This window comes from Coffea arabica, chromosome 2c, assembly GCF_036785885.1.
Source record: "Coffea arabica cultivar ET-39 chromosome 2c, Coffea Arabica ET-39 HiFi, whole genome shotgun sequence".
Classification (NCBI taxonomy): domain Eukaryota; kingdom Viridiplantae; phylum Streptophyta; class Magnoliopsida; order Gentianales; family Rubiaceae; genus Coffea; species Coffea arabica.
This window is the reverse complement of record NC_092312.1, coordinates 27357426-27381264: the sequence shown is the minus strand read 5'-3', so window position 1 is coordinate 27381264 and position 23839 is coordinate 27357426. Positions and strand designations below refer to the sequence as shown.

At 34.6% G+C, this 23839-nt stretch overlaps 1 protein-coding gene across 4 annotated transcripts; it reads right to left on the bottom strand.

Moving 5' to 3' along the window:
* Positions 1-4202: 4202 nt before the first annotated feature.
* LOC113732251 (uncharacterized) lies at positions 4203-23524 on the bottom strand. Of its 4 annotated transcripts, none has more exons than XM_072075598.1 (12): positions 23286-23522; positions 23078-23145; positions 21127-21208; positions 20658-20741; positions 19957-19996; positions 19089-19134; positions 17436-17494; positions 8263-8330; positions 6221-6304; positions 6076-6140; positions 5906-5962; positions 4203-4640 (listed from the first exon to the last, which is right to left on the bottom strand). In XM_072075598.1, exons 1-12 carry the CDS (start codon positions 23339-23341, stop codon positions 4555-4557), a joined length of 795 nt encoding a protein of 264 aa, XP_071931699.1. In that variant the 5' UTR covers positions 23342-23522; the 3' UTR covers positions 4203-4554. The 4 variants fall into 4 exon arrangements, with proteins under 4 accessions (XP_071931699.1, XP_071931701.1, XP_071931700.1 ...); XM_072075599.1 differs by having other exon boundaries at positions 4601-5662; positions 23286-23524; XM_072075600.1 differs by lacking the exon at positions 5906-5962 and having other exon boundaries at positions 23286-23517.
* Positions 23525-23839: the final 315 nt, after the last annotated feature.

Here is a 23839-nt window from a genome sequence, read left to right as displayed (position 1 = left end):
AAAGCTATAAGTTGTTTTTTGGCATCTAACTCATCATTCATGAGACAAAACCTCTACTAATATAACAATTCTTAATAAAACTTAAAAAAGAATATAATTTTGGACTTGAAAGGTCAAATTTAGTTTTTTGGTGCCAAAAGATTAAAACTGTGAAAGAAATAAGTATGCAAGAACATGACTCTCTCTTTTTGAAATTGAGGGGGGGGGGGCCAATTTGTGTATTTCTTGTACACGAGGGGCAATTTGCTATTGAAGTATTATCACAATGAGGCATTTGGTGATTATACCTAATAATTATTATCATAAATCTTAAAGTGGGATCTCTTAACAATGAGTTTGATATTTTTGAGAATAGTGAAAGACTTTTCATACCTAAGTTAATGAATTTAGAAGGTGATTTAATATGCAAGTCTTAAAAACTAAAATAGAAGGTGATTTGATATGATATTGTGAACATTTGACAATGCATTTTGGCAACTTATGGTTTCTTTTTAGCCATATAGGTATGACTTGCAGCCTTGGAGCCTTGCAAACATGATTGAGAAGCAATTTGAAAGTCAACATTTTGTTTTTAAAAGCATAGCATATCAAGTTTGATTGAGCTATTAAAGTTTTAGACCCATTTTTATAATCAACTTGTACACAAAATCAAAGTGTAAGATATTGAACATACATCATGATTGAGACAAGAAAATATGTACAAAAATCCCCAACCTCTACTGATTGTTTTACTATGTCAAAGAATTGGCTTACTACTTATCAAAAAAAAGAATTGGCTTACTAGTCCGTTAAGTTGCCAATCTTCCAAGTAGTTCCAACTTCCAACATGGTGGGAAAATGGCTATGTTTTCCATTAAAAAATAATAATATGTTGTTTGTGAATATATTTTTTGCTCACCTTTTTATCTCATGTATATCAAATCATTACAATACATTATTCTACAAAAATTCCAGAAAACTGCAATCCAAACAGGACTATGCCATGTTTACACGATGATGACTTCTATTCTACCATCTTTCCAATCCCATATTTGATGTTCTATTTTGTGTCTAATATCCAAGATATGTTTCTACTATCCCGGATTCATTCATGCAAAGAATTTTTCATTCTAACAAATATATGCCCCAGAGATAAAGGATTTGCAGTTAATACATAATCTGCCAATTTTTTCCCTACCTCCTATTTTTCACTACAAACTTAAGAGTATAGAGGCGACGAGATTAGGTTGAATAAGACATAAAAAATATGCAAGCCATGAAGCCGAATATCCCAAAACTCACGAGGGATTTGTCATGTCATCCATGGTTTACTTGTACTGCCGGCCGTAGACAAAAATATTATTTCAATGTCTTGTACAATTATTAAAAGCTTCTATTTGTTTATTGTTTCCAGTGTTGAACAGCAAAACGGAAGTAAACAGCATATTAGAGCAAAAGATAATGAGGATCATGATTACAAATGGGAAGGTTCTATAAATATGTAAGTAAATTATTTAAAGTTAGGTAAGGAAGTTACTAATTCTTGCATCCTATTAGTTCCTTACCATACACGTTAATCATTTACAAATTTCACCTTTTGGATTAGCCCATTTTATTGGACTACAATTTTAATTTACATTTGGAATAAATCATTCGCTGAGAAACAGTTAAGTGGAATTGTGAAAATTCACATAATTCTTAAAGACTAATATATTTCCGTGAACTTCAATAATTTAATTTCTACATTATGGTCAAAATAAAAACCATGCTATACTCTGAAAGAAACTAGAGGATGACAAAACTACACCTAAGCCATATATAGCTTAATTATTGTCCGTTATGTGGGATAGAATTTGCATCCAACGAAAGTGTTTTAAGTACAACCGGGGAGCAATAAATTGAATGGTTCAGAATAGAGTGTAAACGAGAGATCTCAAGTTCAACCCTCCCACTCACACTAAAAAAAAAATACAAAAGGACGGAGACAAGCATTTTTCCCAACTAAACATATAAAAAGTTTACGAAACATGAGTTGTAAGTTGATCCATAATTAACCATATTTGGCATAAGTTAATCAATATTCCTACTGACTGGATCCCATCCAACTGCAAATTGAAAAAATGATGGAGACAGGCCAAAAAGGAAGCTCTAGGTTATGAACTAATCCCTAGTTATTTGTCAATTTTATTGACTTTAAACATAATATCATGAAACTCACTTTTCTGGGAACTGTGCCATATGGTTATGCCCAAACCCCAAGTGGATGATGTTCAGATAACTTCTCATTTTCCAACTCAACATCTTTAGTCGCCAAGACCTAAGATTCTTCCTTTAAAAAAAAAAAAAAAAGGACCCAAAATTCCTAGCGTAGGGCCTCAACAATTATAAGTTTCAATTTTCTAAGCTAATGTGTATATGCTGACACAATGAACTTAGGCACCAAAATAACAATAATAATATGACAAAATTTGTCCCTTCTTGAAATATGTGTTCCAAACATCAAAAAACCTCTCCTACTCAATGACCTTGTTCTCAATTTATTTTCAATTCCTGATTTAAGATTTTGATTTTCAATTTATTGTGCTTTCAACTGATTTTTTTTTATCCTGAATTTGGATTTTTTTGAACTAAAAAAAATCAAAAACATCTATTTTCATGGTTTTTTATTCTGATTTTTCAAAATCAATCTTTACACAATCAAAAGCAGCTAGGGAACAAGGCTAATACCTCTTAAAAGTAATCCATGGAAAAGAATAAGACCAAGAAAAGAAACCCCCAACCTACTTAGTAGGGTTTCAAGGGCATATTAGTCACTTAAAAGCTTAATGAATAATTATGATTAAGACAGCAATTAGTGCTTGATTTGTAATTATAAGTAAGATACTTAAAGAAAAGTTATTGCCAGCTAAGCCACTTGTATTGGGAGGACACAACGTGTCAGGCTCATAATAAATTGGTCATTGGGGCCCACATTTTGGTGCTTGACACGTGGTCCCCGTCGGATAATAGCAAAGCAGTTATTCGGACTTAACGGAGAACTGACGCCAGACGGCTGCTAACTGACGGTGAGTTGTCGTCATCAATCATCATGGGTTGGCATCTAATCTAGCAGAGGTTGACGGTCGAAGGTGAAGACGTCAGCTGACCGTGAGTCACACGCACGTGGTGGCTGTGGATCAGACACGTGACGGTGGAAATTTGTCCGCTAACACCTCATCACTTCTGTGTGGGAATTTTTAATATGAAATTTTCTAATATGAATTTTAAAAAAATTTTTTCCTACTATGGGAGGATGAAATTTAAAAACGATTATTAAAACAGGATATTAAAGGTTAAAACTCAAAATCTCTACGTTTTAAGGTTTCAACCTTTAACATGAATTCAACTTTTGATCAGTGGTTAATATTATTTGAAATATATCATCAATAATATTTGGATAGAGTATTCTTTAAATTATTATTTAAAATAATTACCATAACACATTTTTGTAATTTGATATACGTGAGTGAGATAAAAGGATAATTAAAAATATATAAAGGCAATTGAAAAATGTGTTTATGATACAAACAAAATAATAATTAAAAAATATTTTTATCAAAAAACACACTAGAGTTGCTTGATATTAAGGATTTGTAGCACAACCCATCTATAAAATGCGTAATTTTTTTCTTTAGCGTCGTGCGTACACAGACTAAATGTGTGTACACCTGTATGATTTTTTTTTTTTTTTTTTTGGATGTATACGCATATTATAATATGTTTGGCATATTGAATTGAAAATTTTGTTGGGCATCTAATCCCAATATTAAAGGTAAAATAAAATTAAACCAAATGACCATTATGGTATAGCTTTTACCCTCTTTTATGTCATCATGCATCCTTCTGTGTCACTCAGCTCCTCTCAAATGTAAACCTAAGAATAGTATATATCAAGGGATACAATCCTTTAACTTGCATTATAAAAAATTTAGACTTTTCTTAAAAAATTCGCTAGCGAATGCGTAGGCATCCGTTTGAATTGATGGTTATTCAGTTCCCTCCGAGTTCTCCTTTGACCCTGCAAGTCCTCCCCTCTCCCTAATATAGAGTAGAAGTATATGTAGAATAGAATCTATGGTGTCTGGAAAAGAAAAAAAAAATCCCCTTAAATGTAGGCTAACACATGATTTTTCCAAGCAATGTTCTCCAAAAGGAAAAGAAAAGAATAGCAAAAGAAAGAGATAAAAAAAAAAAGGAAAAAAATAAAAATAATCAAAGTTACAAAGATAATTTTGTCCAAACACATAATGAACTAAATAGTTTAAACCAAACACATCATGTACGGAGTTAAGTGCCTATTAAAACAACTCTAAGGTGGTCAAGTATATTTGATGCTAATATTACCCAATCTCTTTGTCCGCCTCTTCATCCATACCCCACTTCTGGAAAAAGAAGGAAAAGATCCAAAGAGACACTGAAACTGGCAAGAATTTACTTTTAAGGATAATTTTTTCTTCCCAGCTTTGCAATCTACGTTATAGACTGTACAGCTTCTAGCTTCTGATCTTTTGGACATAAATCAGGAATTCAGCTGTTTCAAGGAAACATGCCCTCAAGATATTCATCAATGTTGTCATCATCATTGTCATTGTCATCCCTTATTGAAGTTGAAGCCTTTCTCCCTGCAAAGAAACATGCAAGACAAGTATAAGGAAGCTAACCCTGAGATAAGAAATAAGACATCGTTTTAGATATTTTATTTTTCATGTGAAAGTTCCGAAATCAGCAACGTATTGAATCTGCTAGGCAACATATTGATCCTGCAAATAGTGCATCAGTTAAATAGCTAAGCCACCCGTGAAAAGTGCAGATAGAGGCTAAATGGTTTTTCAGACAAAACCCTGGCCACCAAATGGGGTTTCTTGTCCACTGGAAGACATGAAACTACTTGACAACATCCATATCTATTACAGTAGAGCTAAAAGATGCCCAATACATGAACATATGAGGCCATGCACGAAAGCTACAGACCGCGTCTATTACAGTGAAAAAATAGCTTCACCAAACTTTTAGCTTCTCTACGTTGTAATCGAAGTATTCAGACATAGCAATACTATCTGTACAGAATTAGAAACTTGGCTAAAGCTAATTGACACGTGCTTATTACACAGCTAGTACTTAACAAGAGGTGAATGCATAACACAAAAGCAAAAGGTTGGGTCTAAATTCTCCCATCATAATGGACAGGAAATATTGAGAAGATTCAAGTCAAAGAACACACCAAAAATTTTTCACAATCAAAACTATATACCATAGAGAAAACTTAATGGATGCAAGTTCCTGCAATTAGTAGATGTCAATTTCCTTACTATTTCATGGCTTTTACTTTTTAGCAAGTCCTTAGTCGAGATAACTAGATTTTTCTAAGAACGGTTTCTTTTATATGTTTGTACCAGACTGAGCCTTGATAGATGCAGAAGTTGTATGCACTCTTTGGTCTTTAAATATTTCAAGTAACTTGTAACAGTTAAGACATGTTCAATTCAGTAAACAAAATATCACAAGTGCATGACACGTGACCAAAATTTAAGAATTTAACTATAAGAAGGGTTAAAACTTGTTCGAGATTGTTAAGAAAATGCTCGTGTCAGAGACAAGTCCCGTGAAGACAGCCACCCATACTTCATAGGCGTTGAAGAATTAACTGCATTAAAGTGCAGACATTAATGTAGGTAAACAGCATTGGAATCAACTAATAAATTTCAGAAAGCACCAAAAATTAAAATCAGCAACAATTCAGAGAGAAAACTTCAAGTGAAAATCAGCAACAAATTGTTCCAAATAAATGGATCACTTTCAAAGTTTCAGTTTCATTTGTGTTTTTCTTTCTTTGAAAAACTATTATGCTTTAAAGAAGGCCAAAAACGTGCCATATGAAGGACACCACCTGCTAAAAAATCAAGGTCCCAATGTGTGACCAAATACTGACACGTTCCTCCTACTCCTGTATCAGAAATAAGGACGGCTAATTATGTTCTCAACTATCTAATTAAGAACCCACTTCATCCATTATTCTGACATGCATACTGTCATACAATAAAATTGTTAATATCAAACCTTTTCTCTTATCCTTCCTCCTGTCATAATGACTGTCTGAATCATCATCACTTTCTGATCTTTCCCTGGAAATATGCCAGAAATCAGAGGAATGAGAATAAAAGAATCTTGTGGATGTAGGTATCAGATGGCTAATGAGATGCACCTTTTCCTTGAATGCTCTACATATTCCCTCTGTACTGATTGTTTTTTCTCTTTCTGGTTCTTGTAAAGAAGCTTTTCCGCACATCTGTTTTGAACAAAACGTATAAGATGCAGCTGTCAAAATGAAATATAAATTTCACCAGGTTGTTAACCCACCAAATTATGACCTGAAGATGAAGTATTTTATTTTACTTTTTGATATCAAACATGAGATTTTTTTAATGTACATCCGCCACCGCAGCGAAGATTGCATCAGATGGAAAACAATCCTACTAAACAGCACGATGAACAAGGGAAAGAGCACTAAGAGCCAAAAGATGAGCAGAAACATTTCCTTTCCACTTATCATGTACTCCAGAAACCTGATCAAAATCAAAAAGTAACATTCTCACTTCATGAACCAGGTGTCCAATCACTCAGAGATCATCTTTAGTGTCATTAATCTTCCAAACAATATTAAGAGAGTCCCCTGCAATGACTAAGTGACTGATCCAAACATTGTTCACAAAGAGGAGCTTTAAGAAAAGCTAGAAGCATAACATGACTAACATCTAAAGCATCATAAATTCTTTCTGTGAAAGCTACTTGAACAATCCCAGAGTGGTCCTGAACTGCTGCTCCAATTCCCGTAACATCACCATGAAAAGCCCCATCCACATTAATTTTAAGCACCTCAGACCCAGGTGGTATCCATTATCTTGCCACCATCCGCCCTAAATTTGTATTCAATCATGTCAATATTTTGCTTTAAGCTAGACAAATATTTTTAACACCGTTGACACAGAATCATGAACCAGGGATGAAACTAAAATGTCTTGTTTTTTTCTACCCATTCCTGAAAGATCTGTAGTTCCCTAATGTTGTTGGATCTATGCTAAATTGATTTCTCAGAGGTCTTAATAGTCATGAAATATAAGCAGAAGCTACTAAAAGAGCAATGCTCCTGATGTAGCATGGGAAGCATATTGACATTAACTTTGATTTCAAAACTTAGTGGTAGACCCTTTAAGAATCGGAAGATAGTTTCAGAACTTTTAGATCTGAAGTCTGAGAATGGGAGTTTAGAAGTAGGATTTGAGGAGGAAGCAAGAGAGTAAGAGAATTAAGAAGCTCTAGGGATCCAAACAAGATTTGCCTAGGTTTATTTACTTAGTGACGTTGTTCTCAATTCTCAAGGAAATCACAAAACTACATAAACTCGACATAACTTCATATGTCAACTAGGTTCTGATCTCCCAAATACACTTCCTTACTTTGCCAACAAAAGCACTTCTTACTCTAATGCTATTAAAAATGTTGCTTAAATATAGATATGATATCTCCTAGCTACACATTTCCTAACTTCTCAGCTAATATATTAAAGAGAAAAGCTAGTCTTCAAGGCAAAGTCTTCTCAAGGACTAAGAAAATGTTGTAACTAAGTAAACCTAATCACTACAAGGGCTAAAAGCTATAGGTTTAAGAAGCCAAAATGAATTTGACAACTCTGGTAGTTTAACTTCCTCTAGGACAAAATACTAAGTACTACGATATCCAAATGACCCTCAAGCAATTCGGAAAATCCAAAATTCCATTGAGTTTTTAGAATTATCCAAACATCATTATAGACCCCTATGAACTCTGCATCAGCTCCTGTTATTGACCTGTCTCTGTCTTTGAAATTCAGACAGATACCAATATAAGTTGAGTCTTCCAATATTGCCAGGGGACAGAAACACTTGAACAGAGGTCAAAAACAACTTTGCTGGGTAGTCAATTCATAAGGTTCTACAGAAAAGCCAGTCCTGAAACAGCCAGATAAGCTTACTGTGTAAGCACAAAGTAACTGCTAAGTATCACTGATCCATTGTGCTTCTTGTGCACAAAAAGCAAAATTTGTGTCATTTCAAAGAAATAACTTGAGGCAACCCAGAAACACTTACTTTGTAAAAGTAAATTTGTTCATCATCAGCAAATTAAAAGTTGTGATTTTCAGTAACAAAACAACCTAAAAATTTAACTAAAAATGGGCAAACTTGTACGAAATAGAAACAAGCATCTTACTTTTCACATGTCACCAATTTCACCAGGGCTTGTTTGTTTTCTCCTGCTTCAAAATAAGAAAAGTTCACCTGCATTTACAGCAAATTTAATGGAATAAAAAGTAAAATAGGAAATCCAACTATTGAAGAATTTTATACAAATGTTCAGATTCCAGCCTGTTCATACAGTCTTCCCATAATTATAACAGTGAACTCTCTACACAAAATCACCAACTTCAGACTGTATAAACTAAAACAGCCACTATGTTAAATAATTTTTGTACTTCACTACCAGATCCACAGCATTAAAAAAAGGAAGGCCAATCCAAAAAATATTGATATAATCTCAATCTGTATAATGCCATTATTTAATCCTTGAAGTTTTTTCAAATCACAATCATATAGGCATTATTTGTTCCTATAGTTTAAACTTCAATGACTAACTAAATTTGAGTGCAACAATAACCTAACAGAAAATTAGCTAGACACTTGATCCAAAAAACCAATATCTTATTTAATTAGATATGCTCAAGCTCCCTAGGCCAATTTTGTGAGGCTCTTTAGTCGGCTGACTTCCTAAGTTTTCTTAGCTTCACTAAGCCTTTCAAGCTTTTTTCCATGTATCTGTAAAACACGATATCTTTATCCACCCTTGACTGTAGTAGATGTTCAGAAATGCTTCTCTGTTCTACGTACCATTATATCACTTTAAGATGGAAGCACACCGTAAATTCTAGGAAAAACTTGCTCGCTCCCTTCTTGTTGGCCACACATATGTAAATAGTAATACTCAATCCATCAGCTGTCTCTTCCTAACAGAAGAGAAAGAAAGCCCCTTGGCATGCCTTTTGACTTACTTATCCCACAGTGCCACTTAAAAGAGGCTTTGTTGATGCATCAGTATATTTTTGAGGTACCACTATGCAAGATGTGATAAACCTTCACCCCCCCCTTCTTCCTCCTCTTCACCATCCTCTCTCTCTCACACACACACACACACCTACATCCTGCTGCCAAAAACCTCAAGCAAATATTTAGATGTTCAAACCTATGTCCTTTAAGCAATTTAAAACAAGAGCAGTCCACATCCTTTGTTCTCAACAAGGCAATCCTACTGCCATTTACAAAATGGCTAAGCACGCAAGGTTCCAAACATTTGGAACTCGGGCCAAGTTTCCTCCGTTTGGATTTGCTATTTTTGGGGATGTTTTCTAAATATTTTACTGTAACAGTGTATATGAAAAACTTTTACTATAGATATGTTTTTTGTGATTTCTTGGAGGGTTATTTGGAATATATTTTGGGGTAACTTTTAAAATTAAAATATTTTTATGTCACTTTTTAAAAATTACTACTATCACCCACAACCACCACTGCCACTATCCCCACCCACCCACCGCCACCACCACCCCCTCCCTCTTCCTCCTCCTTCCTCTCCTCCACTCTTCCCCCTCCCTTTTCCCCTTCCCCCCACCACCTGGCCCTCCCTTCCCCCTCCATCTAGTCTCGACCAAATTGAGGCCTCTGGTCTCCAGATCGCGACCAAAAAGTTGTGACAACTAGAGGCCTCGATCTGGGGGTGGGAGGGAAGGAGGAAGAGTGTGGGGGAGAAAGGAGGAGAAGGAAGAAAGAGGGGGTGGTGGAGGCGGTGGGTGGGTGGTGGTGGTGGGTGAAAAATGTTGTAGAATTTGATTTTTTTTAAAATTTTTTTTTGTGTATATATGTGAGTTGTATGGATCATATGTTTTTTAAGTTGTTTTTTGTTTGTGTATGACTATACCTTTGGCTTCTCTATCTAATAAAATTGGCTAATTTATCATGAAAATATATATGATGCATATTTACATGGATGTTGAGTCAAGGGACCATAACTCTTCACTGTTTAAATATGGGGGATCCAGGTTAGTCCAAGCTAAGAAGTTAAAGCTGTTAAAAATGTTTCATAAGACCTTTGCTGTGTCCACAGGCTGAAATCAGGGACTAGTAATGCTAACATGCCAAATCAAACAGATTCACATAAGAAAACATATCCAAATAGGTTATATGCAATGGATACATGTATCTAATATAACACTTAATTCCTCTACCCACTGAAAGTGTAATGCTTTCCCTTTTGGAATGTCCCAAAACTTTAGTCATCTTACCAAAGTCAACGTTATTATTTATATCTTTTTCCAATGTTCAGCTATATGTCATGTTATATCCAAATTCAAATTTTAAGTTTTGGAGGGCAATTTGGAAACTAAGCACCACTATCACAATCAAACTGCTATTCTTAAAAAGTCGAAATTTCAAAGAGCGACCAAAAAATTTTGGACGTAAGGTGTAAATGAATAAATTCAGATGTGTGCATGTGTGACTCCAAAAATATAGTTTCCATTTTAAGTTGCACATCTCATATAAAATTTCTTGAAAGTATAAAGAAATCTGTGCTAGAAAATCACTTCAGCCTCTTTTGTGTTCAATTACTTTATTTAATAAATCACCATCCTGGGGACATAAATAAACTAAACAGGAAAACTGCACATACTTGACTTTTAAAAGGCGCTCGACTAAATTTTCATGATGTATACCCAAAGAAAAAAGAAAGTCCAAGAATTATGCTAATATTATAAACATAAGCTCTGTCACACTAGTCTCAAAACTTCCACTAAAACAAGAAAACATAACAGATGATACATAGCTTGCAAAATTGTAAAAATACTTCCTCCACCAGTGTGCAGGGCCAGTGACTGTTGAACTTGCAAAATTTGACCTCTTATAAAGCCTCTTACTTAAGAACATATTGGCGCCTTTTGGTTGTAAATCTTACATTTTCAATTCTACCCCTCTGTATACGTACAAGAATAAAAGGGGAAGTACTTTCCTTTTTCAACACAGCAATAAACTCAAAATATCTAAATGGAAAAAATCTAGAGAACCTCATTCAATATACAAAATGATTATTACTTAATTACAAGGGTTGATATCAATTCTTGGAACTCATGGAAAGGTAATACTTGAAAGCATTTACCAATATGAGTTGACAATTTTAATTTTTCATGCATGAATGACTGGTTTGTTAAACTGTACTCCTACAAATCTCTTCAACTCTTGAGTTGTAACCATGTTATAAGATGGTATGATAGTGCTACTTCTAAACTTGGTTAAGAAAGGAAAAAGTGAGTAGTACTCTAATATTTCCTTTGATATAGATAGAGAACTAGAAGAACAAAGGATACTTTTGGAAAGAATGAGGACAATTTGAAGGGGGAAAAAATCAAAGTTCTAAGGGATTGGAAAGAGATAGCAAAACAACTAGGCTTTTCTTTTTTTTTCGGGCCGGGGGGGGGGGGAGGGGTAGGAGAGAGAATCTGCAACAAGAACAAATCGACTCTTTGAGAAAGGAAAAAAGAGGAAACCATCCCTCGGTAGAGTAAGAGGACCATGGGATAAAAGTTGGAAAGCTAAATATAGAGAATCTCATTCAATTTACGAAATGATTATTACTTAATTACAAGGGTTGATATCAATCCTTGGAACTCGTTGAAAGGTAATAGTTGAAAGTATTTACTAATATGACTAGACAATTTTAATTTTTCATGCTTGAATGACTGGTTTATTAAATTGTATAATTGAAATCAAAGCGTTTCATTTCTTGAGTATGGCTGAATGCTACTGCTATTCTATTGGCTAGTATAGTTTCTCCTATAGTTCTCTAAAGTTTTTTCTCCAAGTTTGCCATTTATGGAGATTTCTCCTCACAAATGATATAGTAGTTGAATCAAACTTTATCAGGGATTAATTACGCAATTCTGTCATCCCCAACCACCAGTTTCTCTGTTGATTTCCCTCTCCAGATATGCATATGCCCAAAAATCAGTTCCCACTAATTCTTTTTCTTCCCTATACTAACTCACGAATGGCTAGTTTATCTGCTCCTCCCCCTCTATCTAACTATCTTTCCAAATCTCCAACGGCTTTCTTTTTCTTATTTCCCCAGCCAACGGCTAGTGTTTCTTCTTGCACTCTCAAAGGGAATAAATTTAAATCTCAAACAGCTAGTTTCTATATTTTCTTCCCTCTCTGTCTCTCATTATCTCTCAACGGTAACTTTTTGCTCTCTTACCCGGTGTCTGTCTTCATTACATGGTATAGGTCTTAATATCCCAACGGCTAGCTTTTTTCTGTATACATCTATATATACTATTCAGCTTTACAACTTTTATCCCATAGTCCTCTTATTCCACCAACGGATGGTTTCCTCTTCTTTCCTTTCTCAAAGAGCCGATTTATTCTTGTTTTTTCAAGCAGATTCTCTCTCCCCATCCCCCGGCCCAAAAAAAAAAAAAGAAAAGCCTAGTTGTTTTGCTATCTCTTTCCAATCCCTTAGAACTTTAATTTTTTTCCCCTTTAAATTGTCTTCATTCTTTCCAAAAGTATCCTTGCTCTATTCTCTATCTAGATCAAAGGAAATATTAGAGTACTACTCACTTTTTCCTTTCTTGACCAAATTTAGAAGCAGCACTATCATACCATCATGTTTACAACTCAGGAGTTGAAGAGATTCGTAGGAGTACTAAGGATGGAAGAAAATTTCCTTAAGATTCAGTGTCACTCCACCCATCGTAGGTTGGGAGAGAGCTGCGGCATACTTAAAGTATCTACCGATGGAAAACTAGAGATCGATTGCCGTTGTTTTCCCGAGTGTCCAAAAGGTATTCTCTCTCTCTACAAATAATCTACAGTAGAAAGATTTTGAAAAACACCCGTAAAAATACTTAATCTAGTCCTTGCATTCTACATGCTCCTGCATTTCTATCTTGGCCATTGCAATTGCTCTTTGCCATAATTAACACTTACCAAAGATCCTATTTGTTATTGTTCTAGAAGGGCATACCTTGTAAGGATGGCCATTTTACCTGAAAATAATACTACGCAAAAAGAAAAATTTGAAAACCAGGAAAACTAAGTTGAAAGCTAACTCCTTGATCAAAAAGTTAGCTTCCAGTACAACATTTTTTTTTTGCTAGGTATACCCTCAAGATTTTGGTTATATTTGTCACATGCTTACATGACTAACAATCCAAACTTTATATGACAGTGAACTTGTCCCCTATTCAGTTTGGTAGGCACATTGGCAAAAATACTGCAATGGACAATTGGAAAAATCATGTACGTGTCATGGATACCAAAGGGAAGAGAGTTCCCTTGAAAAAAACTTGTCTTCTTAGGTATTATACTGAGAAATTTCACCGACCACGTCGCTCAAACATGCACCGTGATGAGTTCATTCGTTGCTCTAAATGCAACAAACAACGTCGTTTTTCCCTTCGGGACCAAAAGCAGTGCAGGATCTACCATGATGCCTCATTGAAACAAGACTGGCAATGCTCAGATATGCTTACCACCATGTAAGTTCATTTAAATGCTAATAATATGTCATACATTAATTATCATAGGTTAAAATACCACGTTGTACAACTATGGAATATCTTGTCAGTCTTATGCATCTCAGATATTTCTTCTCAATCTTGCTTAGTACTGTCCAAATGGTCAAGGCAAAAAAAAAAAAAAAAATTGTCAGGTCATCATTAATTGTATACAAGAAAGAAATTTAAAGAGTTCGTATGATCTTCTCTATTGTTTGATGTATATAGGATTTTATCCTAGTGAGAAAAACTCATCTGCACGACTTCTGCAGATTCATCTACTGACTTCAACTTTTTTTACTTAAATCCTTCAGTTTATGTTTTGCTTAATTCGCTTGTCATGTTTGTACGCCATATTTTAATTTCAATTTCAAGTTCACTGCAATAAGCAAATATCATATTATTGTTTTGGCATGCAGTAGCACACATTCTTGTAAAAGTTATATGCATCATGTTTGCGATCAAATTGCAGAATAACTTGTGATGATGCTGAGGAACGCAACAGTCGAAAGTCATCGAGGGGTTGTCCTAGAAATCCTTCATGCAAAGGTTGTGTCAGATGTGTTTGTCTAGGTTGTAGTACATGCAGGTTTGAAGAATGTGAGTGCCGCAGCTGCAGAGAATTTTATTCAAATTAAATATAAGGTCTTAAAACTATTCTGCTTTTAACCTTTTATTCTCAAATATTTTGAGCATTTCTCTATTGCTAGCCTACATTGCTGAGCATCATCTTGCAATCATGTGCGTTCAAGTGAATTTTCAGATGTGCTCATTTCTTTATTTGGTGAAGATGTTGAACATGTACTTTCTATCATTTTGTGGAATAAAATAGTCAGGCTGAGCATTTTAAAGTTTCACCAACAACGCTGCATGAGTCAAAACTCGTGTTTATTGAAGAAGAATACCATAACTGCAGGTCAGGCATCCGTCTCTAAAGAAAGATAAAGAATTATAATAAAAATTTTAAGTTACAATTATGTGAAATAGGTCTCCAAACTGGAAACTTTTAGCCTTAACATATTAAGGAACAAAATCAAATGGCCCAACTTCCTTTTTCAGAAGTTGACTCCACAGACCAACTGTACCACTTAAGCATTAGCTTAAATTCTAATGACAGTTTATATTCAGCTTGAACAGGAGAAACATCAATTAGATCAGAGGAAACAACTTCACGGCCTAGACACCTGTTCTCAAGTGAAATTACCCAAACAGCTTAATTTTAATTAGGCCTTTGTGAAAAAAAGGGAGAGAATGAAACTACGTATCTCCTAGTCATCAGAATTCTTTTGCAGCTTCCTTACTCATTCCACGCAAATATTAGAGTAGAAAATTACTTTATGTCGAAGAAGCATTCCTACCCTTCCTAGTTTGCCCTGGCCAGAGGCGAATGCTACAAGTAAAACCTCCAGCAATTCAAATTACAAAACATAATTGGCTATACTTTCTTCCCATCTCATTTTTTCTCCATCCCAAATGTTGGGTTGAAATGGGGCTATTTGCATTATCTAAGAGGCAGGGAGGACAGAATTACAGAGTTGATGGAGGAAACAGGTGCCTAACAGGTAAGGAGGCACGTACCAAAAGGAAGACAATCAAAAAATGGATAAAGCTGAGGTAAATTACACCAATAGGCAAAAGAAGAAGCAAGCAAGATCACTGAAAAAAGTGAAATTTTTCTGGTATATTCAATCTTAGTTTGATTGTTTATCAGGAGAACTGATTTCAGACATAAATCAGGATGCTGTCAGATAACAGAACATTCATAATCAGATTAGCGACAGCCATCAGGATGAATAATAAGAGGACCAAGGGCACAGGGCAAGGAATCTGTCCAGAGAAAGTAATCTGATTACTAAAAATAAAATAGCTAATCTAAGAATTTAGCATCAAAATAACGGGAAAGCAGTCCAACTTCAGAAACAGTACTCTTATCCCCAGCTGGAGGAATTTAACACAAGGACCTGGATGACCAATTATTATTTGTGATGGTGATGTAACATAAGAAAAATATTTGATTTGCTGAAGTCCGTTTAAGGTTCCCCTTGAAAATTAAAGAGTCAAACCACATTTTCATGATTTTCAGACTAAAAGAGTTGAAAACACCAGAGAACCAAGCCAAGATCTACTAAATATACACTAAATACAGAACCTGGACCTGTTATGATAATACTTGTGTGAAGGATTAGGTAAAAGAATTGCTTTCTTGAAACAGCTTTCCTCAACCTTTGGATATTAAAGTCATAATGAACTATCAAGACTGATCAGCGCTGCCTTCTTGTTGTGGTCCTCCTCAGCGGTTAACATTGCAACTTTTATTGTATAATTAATATAATCATAGTGTGTTAAATCAGCAAGATAGATTTAACACAACTTGCTGATTTAACACAACTTTTTTAACCTCCCGCATAAAGTACGAACAATCAGTCTGATTAATTAGGACAAGTTTCCTCACCAAATATTAAATATCCAAACAAATAACTTGTGAAGGTTGTCCCTTTTTACAAAACTTTCCTGAAAACCAGATGATGGCCTTTTAGATGGAACTAGAGGCAAACCAAGTTGTCTGGTGCTCATTTGCTTCATAATGAAAGTAAGCTCCAGCCTTCATTTTCAACTTTTCCATTCAATGAACTTCATAAGCTAAGGATGACTTCCCTAGAAACCAGATTAAGCTCAGGCACGTTTGTCATATTCTAATATATCTTCACATAAATATAAATCCTCATCATTGCCCATTTAGTTACATTAAAATGATCAGAAATCAATAATTTAACTCTTTATTCTATTACAAAATTATCAAAAAGAAAACTCTGCTTCAATTTGATCACAGCTCAACTCATTCTTCTCTTTGATTTGTTTGACATGTAAAAGATTTCATTTTTCCATTTATTCCACCAAGTCATCGTAGAAGCTTTGTTACTAAAATTGAAATTTTGAAAGGGAAAATTGCAGTCACCTCTCAGTCATTTTTCTTCTTCAGGAATGCAGGAATCTTGTTTTGGGACTACAAGTGATTTTTGTTATACTTCTAAGTAAACATAAACTTCTAGACAACTTAGGAGTCCAGAAATACACTGTTATGTAGAGAGACGCATTGGCACATGACTATCTCTTTTACAGTGGACATGTACTCAACAAAATTGAACACCTAAACCATTTTCAAGTGAAACTAATATAGCTCTGCAGTTTTTTTTCACTAAATTGATCCCATAGTACAAGTAAATAAACCACTTTTATTCAAACTATTTTAGATATATGCTAACATCATGAATGTCTGCCAAACTTTAATAAAAATAACTTAGTTGCAGCTAATGTCTGATTTCCATGCAAAGGAAGACCAACAAAATCCCATCCTTAAACTACATAACAGTGTTACTAAACTTTATTTTCTACTTTTCAATCAATTATTTCTATTTACAAGATTAATTGCTGTTGAAGCCAAATCATAAATTTCAAGAAACTTAAAAGCCAAGATTAATTAACTAAAAACAATACAAATATGGAAGGTATTGGGCCAAATTTCTGCAATCCTTTCTCATACTCTAATAAGACGATCTACAAAAACCCAGCCCCTCTTCTATGCTGGGTGTCTTCTGCTACTTGCAAATGCAATGGGTGTCTATTCTGAGAGAACGTATATGATCTTAAGTGATTCCACTTTGCCACAAAAGAAAAGAAAAGAAAAGAGCAATGTCTAACAATTAAGCGACCAATCAACTGCAACAGCTTGATTACACATGGAAGTTAAAGGATGCTGTAAATAATTAAAAGGTATGAAACTTGCCTCATAGCTTGCCAAACCTTCTTTATTATTGCAGTGTTTATTACCACAAAAAAACTGCCCTGACAACCAAGGATACCAAATTAGTCGAATAGACATTATGACAGGTCAACTGGCATGGTGAACAGAAAGAAAGCTTGTGACCAGAAATATTAATAAAGTGCAATTAAGAGCATCAGAACAGGCCTTTTCCACATTTTGAAGCAATGCCAAAAATAAATTCACCCTGCTTTTCTCGAAGTTCATTATTCTCGTGCAAAAAATTTTCACTAGAACAGAAATCCAGCAAGGAAAAATTAATCTAATATCTCTAATAATATAGAGACTGATACTAGAAAATACACATATCAAGCTTCTAAATACTAGAGAGAGATTATAATTTTCTGAAACATGGTACACTCTAACAAACATTAATAATTCAATGAGACAAATGAAAATTTTGGAGGCACAAGGTATGAATATTCGGATTCTTTATAATAGCATGATGACTGCTTAGTATCATTTTCTTAAAAACTTCTGCAACCTCTCTTCCCTTACATACAGAATTAACAACATCTTACACCACATTACTGTGCTAAAAGGGCTAATTGTTGAAACTTCAAAGATTACCATGAACAAAGGATATCGGGATAAAAAACAATAAATAAAAAATAAAATAAGCTATGACACAACTCCTCTCAAGCAAGCATGTCACAAGTATTAAGGTTCAGCTACAAAAAGCCTAGCTCCCAATCTGGCAAGATGATTATATTACACGCTACAAAATTATCTAGTGCTCCACTTATTCTGACACCACAACCAAGAGACATTATAATAGCATCCCCAAAAATGGGACAAGGCCATCACCCTATCTCTATTAATTCTTCATTTCATAGCAGCTGATAATAATCACAGGTGCCCTCAGCTTATGCCATGCTAAGCGCAAGCATAAGTTTATTAATTTATTTATTTATTTTTGGAACTCAAGTAAGTTCTTCTTTGTCATCCTAGAAACCATTCTACAAAATGCCAATAAGGGGCTTGGGATTGTTTTGCTCGGCTGAGTCACAGGTACAAGTTGAAACATCTCTAGGGAAGAGCAAAAAGATGTCACATGGATTCAACTCTATCCCTGCCCAACTAAAGCTCAAGCATTTCAAAAATAAGTCAAAAAAATTTAGGCACAGTTCGGATTGAAGGAAAGGAAAGGAAACACTGAATAGAAACAGGAGGAGGAAAGGAAAGGAGAATGGTGGAAAACCATTGCCATCTATCTTGTTTGGATTAAACATGGAATGAAACAAAAAGAAACACTGAATGTATTGTTGGGGAGTGAAAAGAAAGGGAACAATAAGATTATGTGTTAGTTACATTTTAACAAAGTCTGTATTTCCCTCCCAATCCTTTCCCTCCTGAAAAATCAACCCAAACAATAAAAACCTTATCCCTCCATTTTCCTTTCATTTCCCTCCTGTTCCTTCAAAACAAATGGTGCCTTGTGGCAAAGGAAACAAAGTAGCAATAAATGCACATATAGTGGAAAATACGAGCAACATAAGAAAACACATTATAAATATCTTCCGTGGAGTAGGAGTTGTAAATGAAGCAATTACTATTCAAAGTACAATTCTACAAACAGAAAAATATAGCGGCAATTCATTTATGAAACGAACTTACCCTTTCCAGATATCACTTCTTTTTCAGTCCTCCATCTCATACCAACCTAAGAAAAGAAGAGAGAAGAACTCAGAAAAAGTTGCTTTATACAGAAGCAATCATAAAGTTTTTGAAATACAATGCTACAGTAGAGTTCTTGAAAAACACAATATCATAAATGAAACAGTGCGTCTTCCATCCATAACTGATAACATGCATTCGTCTTCACACATTCGACATGCAGAAGGATTAAGCTTAGGGAAAGAGAGTAAGGGTAGGCCCAGGTATGAATGCTACTCCATCAAAAATAGAGAACTTTCACAATCAAATCCCATTCTACATCACCAGATCATGCCATCATATGCGTAAATTAATCAGAGCTCAAAAAGAGGGTTATACACGCATGTTTTTCTATATATATATTTATGTATGTATGTATGTATACGTATACATAGTGACCAGCAATATTTACATCAGAAATGGCATGCTCTTCAGTTTGCAAGTGATGTAAGTGCATTCTCATGTAGGATAAGATATTTGAGCATTAAACTTCGGCACAAAGAGAAGGATTTGGTCAATCTATAAATATTGTTACATCTATAAAACAGCAATTTTCAAATACAGAAGTAAGCGGATGAACCATGGCAATAAACTTATCCTCACAGCACAAATTTTGTTCATCCCCATTCTGTGCAGCAAAATGATGTAACATTTGTCTAACCAAAAACCAAACATGCCATTGAAAAGTTCCTTTGTTATCCTAATAAACCTGCTAATATTCGAGACAACATTCCTCTCATAAGTTATTATCTTTCAAAAGTAATTTGTATCTAGAAGAGGAAAAAGTATAATGCAAAAGGAAATGGATCAATTTAGAAGTACAAGATACCTTGCCACTCTTGTAATGTGACATATCTGCTATGCAATATCTTCTTAGAGTTAAGGTAAATAAACCAAAAAACACTCATTCCAATAGCTAAAGGGTTTCATATAAGTCTAGCTTGGTCCCCAGCCATTCGAACAAAACAGCATATCACAAAGCACAAAGAAAATAAGAAGTCAGATACTTCAAGCTAAATTTCAGTACAAACAGATATGATGAAAACCAAAGAATCAACAGCAACGTCAATTGCAAGCAGTGCTGCTTAAGAGGATGCAAATTTGCAATCTAATCTGTGAGACACAATAGTAGGTTGCAGCAAAGCAGAATTCCTCAGACTTGCTTGTACATGTCCCCACTAATAATATCAAGTCTAATAGAGTAAGGTACTTTCCCCAGTAACTGAAGGATAAATAGTTACACCATCAAATCATGATTATATTTTCATACAATCTTATAGGGCCCAACAGTATTTTTTTTTTTTTTGGCGCAAGCAGCATAAAGCTAGATGAACAAGTAAATCATTTCTTGACTAAAAATCAATCATAGAGGACATCAATTTAGAAGGAGAAACAGGCATCACTCAATATCAACATAAAGTACAAAAAGCAATAGGGAACTATTTCCAACTTGTAGAAACATAAATAATCTCAAAAAACGAAAAAAAAAAAAAGAAAGAATAAGAAAAGATCTATTTTTTCTAAGGATACTCCTTGAATAGCTTATCATAGTAGCGCTTCACCAGCCTCTGTTCCCAGGATGGATTCATATCATCTTCCTCAGTTCGTATAAACCTTTTACAGCCACAAAGAAAATAAGAAACAAGAAATTTAACAAATGAGTGCACATTATGTCTCTACAAGCTCCCTTCTCCTACCGAGAAAAGTCAATGCCCCAAAAATGCTATGATGTCCCACTTTATTATGTTGGATATCATTAACTTTGATCTTGCAGAGAATCTACTTGTTAAAATCTATGCTTCACTACATCAATACATTGTAATCTGGGTGTCAATCTGTTGCATTGATCCTAATCTCGAGAAAGGAACAACGAAAGTTAAATAGTACTAGTTGAAGGTCATGCTTTAAACAGAAATTACGGTTCAGATTGTGAAGAAAAGGAATAAGACAGATTCAAAATTTATCTGATTTGCAATTTAAGAAGAGAAACTTTACATACCTATATCCTTCTCTAAGAGTATCCTGATCAGTTTTAACTGGCAACTTTGCCTTCACAGACCTCTCTTTCCCGTAGAAGCCAACTATGAAATAAATCCAATCATTAAAAAAAGCTGTACCAAAACCCAGAAAACTGTACTATTTTTTATTAGTAAGAAAGCCACAGAAAAGACACACCATGTTTTTTTAAAGGCAGATTTCAAACTTACATCCTTGAATGAGCAGGTTAACACATGCAATAAAAACTAGGCGCTCATGACCACTGACTAACTACTGTGTTGCCCAAGAAGGGCAGCTCTTATATTGGTAGAGAATCATGGATGGATATAGAATATCTGCATTCAGTTTCCTAATTTCTTTCTTCCTTGTTTCATTCCTTTTTTTTTTTAATTACAGCACAGACATTTTGCAATTTTGCTTCTACCTTTGATCCTCATCTCAAACACAAAATTTACAGCAAAAACTGTGGGTGTCCCCATTTCTTCACAGAGAGAGAGAGAGAGAGAGGCTGAGGAAAGGGCAAGGAAGGAAAAAGGAAGGGTTGAAGGGTAAAAACGGGTTTGGCCTATATTGGACTGTGTTTTTTTCTGTCTCTTGCCAACAATAGGGACAATTATTGGGGTTATTTAGATAAACCCAACCAAGCAGATATAACTGGCACTTGGCGGGTAAGTTACTTTGGATCAATTGCCGGCTCACTCATATTCAATCAGCATTAGAATACATTGGGACGCACTAACATCCTTAGATATTCAGTCCTTCAAGCAAAAAGCCTACATAATTGACTCACAGGTTATCTGCAGTGAAAGAGCACAGGATCTCAGGACTAAATGAAAAATCAGTTTTCTAGCCACTGCTAAGCAAAAGGCACAAGATTGAGGGTTCTAAGATTTACAAGCATAGACTGCAAACTGTTAAAAAATATGACAGCACACATTTTTAGATGTACTTGTTGCACCAATCATCCATGCTTTAAGAGTTCACTCTAGGAAGGTAAACATATATTTTTTCAAACTCAATAACAGAGAGACTTGGTTGTGGTAAAACATAAGATGAGAAGCTAAAAGCTGCAAAATAATCGAATAATTCACCTTAAGATACAAAATAAGGCAAAGAGCTCCCATCCAGCATCATACTATGGAAAGTTTTAGATGTTTTGGGTACAAGATAAATCTAAAACACCAGGACTTGTTGAAACTTAATTAGCTTGAGACCTTTCCCAAACAAATCCAGCCCTAAAACAGAAGCCTATCTGGGTCACACAGTTCGAGGCACAGGTGATTTAGCTAAATGCAGGACAAAGTTTTATACTTCAATTAATCAATTTTTGTATTTCATGTCAAGTCTACATTCTCAGACATTGATAAAGAAGTAAAGATTTGTTTGCCAAACAATTGTAAAAAGATGTTCGAGTGATAGTAGCCTCCTTTTCCCACTTCAGAGGAGGAGACTGTTCATCACTCATGTGTTGTAGGACAAAGGGGGCCAGCAAATAAATCGCTCACCATCTGCCAGGTTTTCCTTGTGTCCGATTACATTATACCATACAATCAATTTCATCTTCACCACCATTAAACAGAAGGAACCAAAAGTATTAATCACCGGGCTATGAACCATCACGAATACTATTGTGAAAAGATCAAAGGCCAAACATTACTGTGTTATGTCCTAGTACAAACAAATAGTAGTTAAATGCGAGTGATTCGAGCATTGGAGCAACAAAAGTTATGAACTTTGAAACAAACAAAAACATCAAGTAATTTATCATCATTGCATCATTGCCAAGCTCTAGTAATAAAAATTCCAAAAAACTTAATCAATTTCTGGTTAATACCCAAATGCAAATACAATCTTTTAAAATATTTAACAAAGAACAGAACAAAGAAATGAAAAGAAAAAAACCTTGAATATCAAATTAACAGTGGCGAAACAATCAAATTTGAAAAACTAACCATAATCATTGATGAACTTCTTGTGGCGATCGTACGCATTTAGACCTCGTATATGAGCTTGATATTGCCTGTTACCATATACAAACATCCAAATTTTAGCTTCAATCCTCGATGTTCACAGTTATATTATCATGAACTTCATCACCTCTAAGAAATACGATTATAGAAATTACTAGAAAGACAGAGAGAGAGAGTGGGAGAGACGAACTGTCTTCGTGCTTCTTTGTCGAAGATAGTCTGCTTCAGAGAAGCAAAAGACGCCATTTTTCTGCTTGAATTTGGAAACCCAAACCAAGCCCCCTCGGTCCTTTTATACCAACGGGGAACCCGATTCGTTCCACCGGCAATCCAATAACTTTAGACCATAGTTATTAAACCCATTCCAATAACTGTAAACCATAGTTATTAAACCCAATTCAAAATGAATCTAACGAAAAAAAGGAGGTGATTCAGTGAGTGAGTGGTTCAATCGATGAGTGAATGGTTCAATCAATGAGTTATTAAATATATCTAAATATTATATTTTATAATTTTTTATATGATTAAAAGTATAATAAACTATACCATAGTAAATATTCAGTTAGTCTAATTTATTATAGAATCATTAATTCTTATACCTAAATTTAATTAGTAATCCACTAAGGTTCAAATATAAAAGTTTATCTAAGTGTAATTATCTAGTTTATTTATGAATTTTAAGTGCAAAAAGTTATTAGGAATGACATTTGCCTTTAAAATGAATTGTGTAACATGTTTTTTTTT